This window comes from Oncorhynchus nerka, linkage group LG11 (genome assembly GCF_034236695.1).
Source record: "Oncorhynchus nerka isolate Pitt River linkage group LG11, Oner_Uvic_2.0, whole genome shotgun sequence".
NCBI lineage: Eukaryota > Metazoa > Chordata > Actinopteri > Salmoniformes > Salmonidae > Oncorhynchus > Oncorhynchus nerka.
Window position 1 is genome coordinate 65,896,768 of NC_088406.1, and position 11,056 is coordinate 65,907,823.

The 11,056-nt window shown below is 47.1% G+C and overlaps 1 protein-coding gene across 1 annotated transcript in view; it reads left to right on the forward strand.

The window, feature by feature from the left end:
• Nucleotides 1–2,515: 2,515 nt before the first annotated feature.
• Nucleotides 2,516–11,056, forward strand: part of LOC115137544 (transmembrane protein 132A-like) — a 17,065-nt gene continuing 8,524 nt past the window's right edge. Inside the window, exons 1-7 of the mRNA XM_065024786.1 lie at nucleotides 2,516–3,526; nucleotides 3,757–3,980; nucleotides 4,183–4,392; nucleotides 4,633–5,177; nucleotides 5,640–5,792; nucleotides 6,307–6,502; nucleotides 6,830–6,973. Coding sequence (XP_064880858.1) covers nucleotides 3,274–3,526; nucleotides 3,757–3,980; nucleotides 4,183–4,392; nucleotides 4,633–5,177; nucleotides 5,640–5,792; nucleotides 6,307–6,502; nucleotides 6,830–6,973 — 1,725 coding nt within the window. The 5' untranslated portion in view covers nucleotides 2,516–3,273. The remainder of the gene's footprint in view (nucleotides 3,527–3,756; nucleotides 3,981–4,182; nucleotides 4,393–4,632; nucleotides 5,178–5,639; nucleotides 5,793–6,306; nucleotides 6,503–6,829; nucleotides 6,974–11,056) is intronic.

Genomic DNA, 11,056 nt, shown 5'->3' on the forward strand with positions numbered 1-11,056 from the left:
CTGTGAATCCAGTCACTTTGACACATTAAGTGAGTTCACAAAATACAACACGCATTAACAGGCATACAGATATTAACATAGCTCTCTCACTCACAGACACACGCACAGATATGCCATGCAGCACACACACACACACACACACACACACACACTGAAATGACTGTACTCAGTGAAGTTCAGTCCGTGTAAATAAAGATGACCACGTTACTAGGATGTAGTAACACCTCACCAACATTCGTCTTATTCTGCTCGTTCTGATATTTCTTCATTTCTTGTTTTGACTTCTTTTTTTTTTGGCGTGTGATTATTTGTGTATTCATATTGAAATGTTAAACACTTACTGCCCTGCCGGAGCAAGAAACTGCTCATCTGCTAATCTGTGTACGTGACAAATACAATTTGATTTGACCAATATAAAAAATAAAAAAAAATGGTAAGAAAAGAGAGACGGGGAGAAGAAGAGAGAAAGGAAGTCAGTGCAGTAAATGAATAATGCCAGGATGCCAGGTACAAGACAGGAGGCGGAATGAAGAAGAAGAAGAGAGAAAGAGATGGGTCCAGGAAGACGGCTGGGAGTGTTTTACGATTCGACTAGCAATACGAGAAGGCTTGGTGAAATGTAATGCTATGGGCTTTACGCTAATCCGCCCGTGTCGGGGACATGGGTCGCGTCTCTAATGTCACCCTGTTCTCTATGTAGTGCTCTACTTAGTGCACTGTGTAGGGAATAGGGTGCGATTTGGGGAGCAGGCATTGTCCCTAAGCCCCTTCTGTCGGTGTATTACTGGTGTATCACTGCACAGAAGTGCGGAGAGAGGGATCAAAACTACCCAGAATTAAATGAATATTGCGCCTCTCTCTGAGCCCTCTCCATATCTCTCTATATTGTCATCCTCCCCTCTCCCCCTTTAGTTTTTTTATCCATCCTCCTCTCATCCAAACATATTTCTAGACAAATGTTCAACACCCACCTACAGTTTTGTTTGTGTGTACAGTATCTGTGTTCTGTAATGGCTGCCGTCAGAGGACTGTTATGGGGGAATCAGAGGAGTCGCATGAAAACATGGAGTAGTGGGTGTTTATACGGTGGTGGGGAATGCCGCTACTACCATAGTTAGAGAGAGAGAGGTGGGGGAGAGAGAGAGTAGCGGGGGAGAGAGAGTGGTGGTGTAGAGAGTGGCGGGGGAGAGAGAGAGAGTGGTGGAGGAGAGAGAGAGAGAGTAGCGGGGGAGAGAGAGAGCGAGAGAGTGGTGGTGTAGAGAGTGGCGGGGGAGAGAGAGAGAGGGTGGAGGAGAGAGAGAGAGTAGCGGGGAGAGAGAGAGAGAGGTGGGGGAGAGAGAGAGAGAAGCGGGGAGAGAGAGAGTGGTGGGGGAGAGAGAGAGAGTAGCGGGGAGAGAGAGAGAGTGGTGGGGGAGAGTGGCGGGGGGAGAGAGAGAGAGCGGGGGAGAGAGAGAGAGAGAGAGAGAGAGGTGGGGAGAGAGAGAGAGAGTAGCGGGAGAGAGAGAGAGAGTGGTGGGGAGAGAGAGAGAGAGTAGGGGGGAGAGAGAGAGAGGTGGGGGAGAGAGAGAGAGAGAGCGGGGGAGAGAGAGAGAGGTGGGGGAGAGAGAGAGTAGCGGGGGAGAGAGCGCGAGAGAATGGTGGTGTAGAGAGTGGCGGCGGGGAGAGAGAAAGTGGCGGGGGGAGAGAGAGTGAGAGAATGGTGGGGGAGAGACTGGTGGGGAGAGAGAGGGAGGGGAGAGAGAGTGTTGAGGGAGATTGGGATTGGGGGAAAGCGAGGAGGATAGGAGAAGAGGTGGGGGGATAGGCACAGGGAGAAAGGTTTAGTGGGTTCACTTACAGATCTGTCATTTAATCAAACCATGATTATGAAAGGAAATACAGAGGGAGGGAGGGAGTTCATATAGGATAGTGAGAGGAAAATGCAGAGGGTTAACAAGGGATAGGTTGGATGTGTTGATGACAGAAGCATAGAGAGACAGATAGAGGGAGAGAAAGAGGCATATCCGTGTTCTGTAGCAAACCTCATCACAGGGGTTGCATCCAAAACAGCACCCTATTCCCTACATAGTGCACTACTTTTGACCAGAAAATAATTTTGGACACAGTATGGAAGTGTTAATGTCACAGAGAGAGAGAGAAAAAAAACATAAAAATATATAAAACAGGGATTTATTTACTTTAAGAGACTGACTGTGTAGAGGAGAGTGGTTTAAACCCCTGATGCACCGCATTTAGAATTAAGCCTCACAATTATTCAACTATTAAACATGAGCGGCTTAATGCAGCAGATACATAGACCATCTGATGCTGAACAGAGTTGAAATCACTCCGAGACGAGAAGAGAGAGCGAGGGATGGATGGAGAGATAAAGACTGGGGGAAGGGGAGTGCTTAAGCTAAAAAAAATTTAAGGTGAATCAATCTTCCAGAGAAAGGGGGGAGTAGGTAAGAAAGAGGGGAGGGGAGGAAGGAGGGGAAGGGAGGGGGAGGGATGCGGTAGACGGAGAGAGGGATTATTCACCGTTTCAAATGAATAAATACGTATTGTGTGAATCTGGCACAGACAGAGAGAGAGAGAGAGGGAGCGAGGGAGGAAAAGAGAGAGCATCACCTCGACAAGACCTCAAGATCAAAGAGATCCACAACAAGAATACAGGGAAAGAATTCTCAACTGCCAGAAAAGAGGAACAACAATAACTGAATACAAAAGTGGTTTCATGATCTAGAATCTCTCTGCATTGGACTTGGAATAAGCTTCTCTGCAGCTACAACCACCAGATACCAACCAACTGAAGAAGACTTCACTTTAAAATCAACTTTGGAACAGTGACAGGAGCTGAAGCCCTGAACATGCAATAACAGAACGTGAAAGAGAAGTGAACGAACGTGGCATTGGAATAAAGAGAAACTCAGCCTGGACACAGGTGCAGAAGAGAGAGAGAGAGAGACAGAGAGAGAGAGAGAGAGAGAGAGAGAGAGAGAGAGAGAGAGAGAGAGAGGAAAGCATCAGAGGGTATATTATTTCTGGGTCATCACCCCCCCGATGAGAGGACAACACCTGCCTGGTGACTTCTGTTGTTAAGCACAGCCAGGTGGGGACAATAACTACATAACGGAATTATGTAAAATATCACGTCACGTTTCAGTTTTGATAGTCGTAATTATACGAGGCGCTGTCAGAGCGTATGTGGTTCATGTAGTAGTAGGACACTGGTGTCAACCACTAGAGCCTACCGTTTCATGAAGATATTGATGATGTAGGAGCTGCTGGTTTATGAAAGACGTTTTTTTTGGTGCTCAATGTAAGCCTCCTCCAGGATGCATTTTTTTTTTGCATGCGTGTGAACCTGAACCATCACAACGCCTCTCAACGCCTCAGAGCTGCAAGGGTGTTATGACACTTTTGGGGTTGTGTGGGTTTTTGGGATCCTTCAGGGGCGCAGTGATGGTTGAGCTCAGCTGCCCCAGTGCATTGTGGGGGAGAGAGGGTGTGAAGGTACTCGCGCTCTATTCGCTCCTAGCAGTCGGTGAGTGAGGTTGTTTTTCTTCCAAAAATATATTGCATTGATATATGTTTTTTTTATGAGTGTATACATACCAAAAATGTAGTTGCTACCTTTTTCATGTGTTTAAAATAACTGATATTTGTGATTTACAATTGATGTGAAATTGATGTGAAATATACCAGAGAGAAGAGATACAAACATATCAACATTTCCCTCTCCCTTTCTGTCGATCTCTTTCTCTCATCCACCAGTACACACATCCCATGCCCAGCCTCCCCTCCCTCTCTCCCTCCCGGCCAAAATCGTTGTCCCCCCTCCCTGGCACTCTCTGCCCCTGTTGCAGGCTGATCTAGGCTCACTGTTCTCCAACTCCAGCCCCTTTGCCTTCTCCCAGTCCCTGCTCATGGTGCCTCCGGCTGGGGAAGCCTCCAAAGCGGGGGTCCGGGCTTCATTCGGGCCTTACTCTGTCAGCCAGGTAAATCAATTGGGATTGTGCTCATTGACAGTCAGCAGAATGCTGTAGATCTCTGCTTATACATTTTGAGAATTAGTTCCATAGATTTTGTAGTATTCCTGTGTCCTAAGAAGTAGCAGGATAATATGTAACGCAGAGATCTTCCTCTAACCCTCTCTCTAACAGTGTAACCTGCTCTCGCTCTCCTTCTCTCACTCCTCAGCTGGTCTCTGGGCCCATCCTCCCCCTCTCCCCTCCTCTGTCTGCGTCTCTCCTCTCTAAACACGTGGAGCGAGAGAGGGATGAAGGAGGAAAGGAGAGGTACAGGGTGCGGGTGTTGTTCCACGTACGAGGGGACACCAGCAGGGGGAGCTGTATCACCCTCCATGCCTTCAAAGAGACCGAGGAGCAGAAGGCTTGGTGTGTCACACAGGTGTGTGCGTGCGTCCGGGCCACACACTATATTCAGCCACCATCACCTGTGACCATTCAAAAGACTGAGACCAGACGAAGCGTTTTCTTTGGAACTCTAGCGGGACTCTGAATGATGGATGTGTCGTGTTGTGTGTTTGTTACACTGGCCAACACACTGAAATGTTCTGTTCTATACAACGTGTGACACCAAACGCTCACCAATCCCTCTCTTCATCCATTTCTCCTCTCTCCTTCCCAGCCTCCATTGGGTCTGTGTGTGGTGACCCTGGCCCTACCTAAGGACTGGTTTGAGGCGGACCAGACCAGCCAGCCCTACCTCGGCCCCAACCAGCGTGCCAGACACACACACCGACACCGCAGCCGTAATCGGGGACGACGGCACGAGGGTTTTGTCGTCGGTGGAGCTGGTGGCATCCCCTTCCCAGGCGCCCTCAGATACAGCCCCACCCACACTGGAGACCGCATCCAGTTGTACTACTCATTGTTCGGCACAGCGTCCAACATCAAACTAGCACCCCCTAGGTGTGTGGAAGACAAATTACCACAGTCTCAGAGACAGTTGATTTATATAGGAGCTGTGACTCTGAGGGAGTACAATAAAGGGAAAGAGGCCAACAGGACCAAAGAGGAAATAGACTGTTGCAATGGACCGGAAGAGGAGGAGCTACGGTTGGATTCCAACGTGCTGATTCGCTATCGCAGGGGACCGGTCCGCACGGGACAGCCAATAGGGATTTCTGTGAACCTGAGGGCCAATTTCAGTGCAGAGTTTGTTGTTATCCGGTAAGTATTTTGTTACGTGATGCTCTGTGACGTAAGTGATAATCCAGCAATACAGTATGTAGTACATGTACATTGGGGCAGATCGCCTAGTGGTTAGAGAGGAGAGCCGGAGGGTTGCCACTTCGAATCCTGGGTCCGACGGGAAAAATCTGTCAGGAAGTGAGCTGGCAACCGGAGGGTTGGTATCAAATCCTAGATGCCAGTCTGCCGCTGTGCCCACATAACACCCCACAACAACAGCTCCCCGGGCACCTAGTGTGTCACCCCCCCCCCCCCCCCCCACTCCTCTCCAGAACCTGTACATGTGTGTGTATGTCTTTCAGAGGGGTTGGGTTAAAAGCGGAAGTCAAATTGTGGTTGAATAATAAAGTGATCTTAAGTTCCATTTTAGTCATTTCCCAGACGCCCTTATTCAGAGTGACAAACAGTAAGTCACGCTATATCTGTATGTATCTCTTCCAGACTGAAGGTGAAGAAAGGCCTTTTGTCTCTGGTTGCCCAGCGCTCTCTGAACTCTGACCTCTGGGTTGTGAACCTGGAGAAAACGCAGGGCTCCAAACATGACGTCATCTCCATCATCTGCCACAAACTGGCGGGACACATGGACAGCGACAGGTATTACTTCATCATATATATTACTGTACAATATTACTCAGGTACAATATTACCTCAGAGAAGGAACATATTCAATTTAACCGGTTTGTGACTTGACACATTATCAAAATGGCATGCATGTGATACCACATATGTGAGAGAATATTACTCTATTGAATATTCCAACACATGTGATTTATTTCCATCAAATGGCTTTTTTCTTATCCTCCCCACTCTTCTCCCTACTCTCGCTCTCTCTCCTCCCCACTCCTCCCCCTACTCTCGCTCTCTCTCCTCCCCACTCCTCCCCCTACTCTCGCTCTCTCTCCTCCCCACTCCTCCCCCTACTCTCGCTCTCTCTCCTCCCCATTCCTCCCCCTACTCTCGCTCTCTCTCCTCCCCCCCTATTCCTCCCCCTCCCCACTCCTCCCCCTACTCTCGCTCCTCTCCTCCCCATTCCTCCCCCTACTCCTCCCCCTCCCCATTCCTCCCCCTACCGCCCTCTCTCTCCCGCCTCCCGCCTCCTCTCCCTCAGTCCCGCTGCTCTGCAGCAGGCTGCCTGTCTGTCAGTGGACGGCTTGCAAAGGAGTTTCGGGGTTGCCATGACTGTGTCGGCCAGCTGGTGGGTGGAGTACTCAGGCCGTAATAACCCTCCGACACCACGCGGCGGAGTAGTGAGCAGCTTCTCCTTCACTGACAGAGAGATAGCGGGCATCTCTCCCATAACTGAGGTAGGTAAGAACATGATTAAATCAGGGCCAGTTTCCCCGGGGACACAGAATCGTCCATTGAACATGCCTCTTAGTTCAAATACTCTTAGTCAGGAAAAATAACCGTGCATCTTAGTCCAGAACTCTTAGGAAGGGAAATTGGCCCACGGTGTATTTGCTTCTTCTTGTTACATAATCTGTATGTACTATGCAGTAGAATAATGGATCATCTCCATACATCTACGGTCCCTTAGTGTTTCGGTGAAACTGTTTCTGCCTTTAGAAAGCTCTGTGTGTTTATTTCCGAAATAAGGCCAATAAACTGAACTTGTTGTCATCAACACACAGAGTGGCATGATCATCAACACGGCCATCTTGACCAGCGAGCCCGTGTCACTTCCTGTCATTGTGCTGGCAGTGGGGCATGATGGGAAGGTGTCTGATGTCACCGCGGCGGTGAAGTGTCAGTCATCCAACGATGATATCATCAAGGTAACCAGACACGACTGTACATACTGTATACGCACACACACACACACACACACACACACACACACACACTCACACACACACACACACTCACACTCACACACAAAAGATGGCACAGCAGTGGAAAGCAGCTGTTTTACGGGTTCCTGAACAATTCTGCTTTTTGTGAGGTTTTTTTAATGCTGATATTAACCGCCATTATTTCCTATAACAAAAAAACAACTTCTGGGCAATAGAACAGCAATCACTAACCTCGATTTGAATGACAATTTCTACTTCCGCCAGTTGGCACCTCTGGACGTCGGTACCTCTGGACCAAGCCATAATCCCTGGGACTCAAAAGAGTTAGATAGAGGCAAACAAGAGAGGCAAACGAGCCGGCATCCTGATGAGACTGTGTTGGCGAGCAGATAAACCGCCTCTACCCTCTGTTCTATTGGCAAACGTAAAATCACTGGAGAACCAACTGGATTAGCTCCGTTTGAGACTATCCTATCAACAGGACCTGAACGACTGTAATAAGATGGGTGTGTTTTCTTGTTAACAACAGCTAGTGCGCAATCTCTAATGTTAAGGAAATCGCGAGTTTTTGCTCGCCTGAGTTAGAATACCTCGTGATAAGCTGCAGACCATACTTTTTTTTACCAGTGGTGTAAAGTACTTAAGTAAAAATACTTGAAAGTACTACTTAAGTAGTTATTTTTGACAACTTTTACTTTTACTTCATTACATTACGGATAGCCAAAAGTACTCGTCACATTTTAAATGTTTAGCAGGACAGGAAAATATTCTAATTCACACACTTATCAAGAGAACATCCCTGGTCACCCCTACTGCCTCTGATCTGGTCGGACTCACTAAACACATACTTCGTTTGTAAATGATGTCTGAGTGTTGGAGCGTGCCCATGGCTATCCACTAATGTAAAAAATATATGCTTTTACTTTTGATACTTGAGTAAAAGTCTAAAAGTATTTGGTTTAAAAAAGTATTTGGTTTAAAAAAAACTTAAGTATCAAAAGTAAATGTAATTGCTCAAATATACTTAAGTAGGATTTTACTGGATGACTTCCTCTTTTCATTTTCTATTAAGGTATCTTGACTTTTACTCAAGTATGACAAGTAGGTACTTTTTCCACCACTGCTATTTACCAAGAGAGTTCACATCTATGTTTTTCCCTAGCTGTTTATCTACCACCACAAACCGATGCTGTCACTAAGTTCATACTCAACGAGCTGTATAGGGCCATAAGCAAACAAGAAAATGCACATCCAGAGGCGGGGCATAGGAGATGCTGGTGATTTTAAAACACGGAAACTAAAATCTGTTATACCTCATTTTTACAGGCATGTCGCTGTGCAACTAGAGGCGACAAAACTCTTGTTCACCTTTACTCCTCACGCAGAAACGCATACAAGGCTCTCCCTTGCCCCCCCCCCCCCCCCCCCTTTGGCAAATCTGACCATGACACTATGATCCTGATTCCTGTTTACAAGCAAAAACTCAAAGAGGAAGTACCAGTGACGCACTCATTACGGAAGTGGGACATTGACGCGGATGCTAAGCTACAGGACTATTTTGCTAGCAGAGACTGGAATATGTTTTGGGATTCATTTGATAACATTGAGGAGTTTATATCAGTCACCGGCTTCATTAACAAGTGCATCGACGAGTCGACGACATCATCCCCACAGTATCCACATGTACATATCCCAACCAGAAACCATAGATTACAGGCAATATCTGCTCTGAGATTTTTTTTTAAAACTAGAGCTGCCGCTTTCAAGGAGCGGGACATTAATCCGGACGTTTATAAAAAATCCTGCTATGATCTCCAACGAGCCATCAAACAGGCAAAGCGTCAATATAGGACTAAGATTGAATCCTACTACCCCGGCTCTGACGGTTGTTGTATGTGGCAGGGTTTGCAAACTATCACAGATTATAATTGGAAACCCTGCTGCGAGCTGCCCAGTGACACAAGCCTACCGTTCAAGCTAAATGCCTTCTATGCTCGCTTCGAGACAAGCAACACTGAACCATGCAACACTGAAAGGCTGGTCATGGCTCACATCACCACCATCATCTCTGATACCCTGGACCCACTCCAACTCACATATCGCCCCAACAGATCTACAGATGACACAATCTCTTTTGCACTCCACACTGCCCTTTCCCACCTGGATAAGAGGAACACCTATGTGAGAATGCTGCTCATCGACTACAGCTCAGCGTTCAACAACAAAGTGCCCTCCAAGCTCATCACTAGGCTCAGGATCCTGGGACTGAAATGACTCCAACACCATCATTAAGTTTTCAGATGAAGATGAGACAATTTATAGGGAGGTCAGCACAGTGCCAGGATAACAACCTTTCCCTCAACGTCAGCTAGACAAATGAGCTGATCGTGGAATACAGGAAACGGAGGGCCAAGCACCCATCCACATCGACGGGGCTGTAGTGGAGCGGGTCAAGAGATTCAAATTCCTCGGTGTCCACATCATTAAGGAATGAACATGTTCCACGCACATCAACAGTCATGAAGAAAGCACGACAACGCCTCTTCACCCTCAGGAGGCTGAAAAGATTTGGCATGGGGCCTCTGGTCCTCTAAAAGTTATATAGCCGCACCATTGAGATTATCTTGACTGGCTGCATCAGCGTTTTATAAGGCAACTGCTTGGTATCCGACTGCAAAGCTCTACAGAGGGTAATGCATACAGCCCAGTACATCACTGGGGCCGTGCTTCCTGCCACCCAGAACCTCTATACCAGGCGGTGTCAAAAGAAGGCCCCAGAAATTGTCAAAGACTCCAGCCACCCAAGTCATAGACTGTTCTCTCTGCTACTGCACGGCAGGCGGTACTGATGAACCAAGTAGGGAACCAACAGGACCCTTTACAGCTTCTACCCCAACCAAAAAGACTGCTAAATAGTTAACCAAATAGCAACCCAGACTATCGGCATTGAACCCACTTTTGCACTAACTCTTTTGATTCATCACATATGTGGCTGCTAATGTTTATTATCTATCCTTTTGCCTAGTCACTTCACCCCTACCTACATGTACATATCTACCTCAATTACGACTGGGTACTGGTACCCTGTGTATTTAGCCAAGTTATCGTTATTCATTATCTGTGTTCCCCATACTAACTGTGTTCCCCATACCCATACTAACATACTGTATACTACATACATAATGAGTATATACTACATAGTGTAACGACCCTGAGTTTATATGCGCGTAAATCGACTCTGCCGCACGAGCATGCTTTTGCGGCAGTCGATAGCTCGCTGGACTTCGGGCTAGAACGAGACCTGCTCCCTGCTTGTTTCATTACAATACTATTAGTTCGTGTTCGTGTACTGTAAACGAACAGTATGCTTTCAGTTGAGCGTACTAGCTCTTCTCATGTCTACCGGAAGTTGATGCTGTTGCTATGCAACCTCTTGCTAGCTTGTTAGCATAACAAATGACTAGTTAGACATTTTACGACTTTGGGTGTGATCTTAAATTCAATCCGGAATGTCAGAATGCACTCTTAAATTCGAAGCGTAGTCAGATTGTCCGTTTGTAAATTCAGAGCGTGTCGCTCTCGGAGCGTTCAGAGCGCACACTGGACGTTCAGGATGAGGAGTAGGGTTGATTTGAGCGTTCTGACCTTACAGCGGCTGTCAAGCACCCAAGCTAACGTTGGCTGGCTTGCTAGCTGTTTCCAGACACAAATGAGACCACTCTGGCCATTTTACTCGCCCTAGCAGAGCTGGTTATCCAGAGCGTTGGTGGCTGTAACTGTGCTGCTGGCAACAATTTAATTACGCTTTTTTGCCGCCATTTACTGACACCGGCCATATTCAACTGGTGTTGAGCGTTGGTAAATTCAATATTCTGCGCTCTGGTACACTCGATATCTGTTATCGGAGTAATGTTAGATAGCCAGAACACATTTACGAAAGCACCCAAATGTCCATTAAGAACGCACAACGACTATACCATTTAGCTAAACTAAGAATTACTGGAATAATCAAGTCAAAAAACATTGGGTAGTGTTAATAAATGGATATGTAGAAGGGTGAGCCGG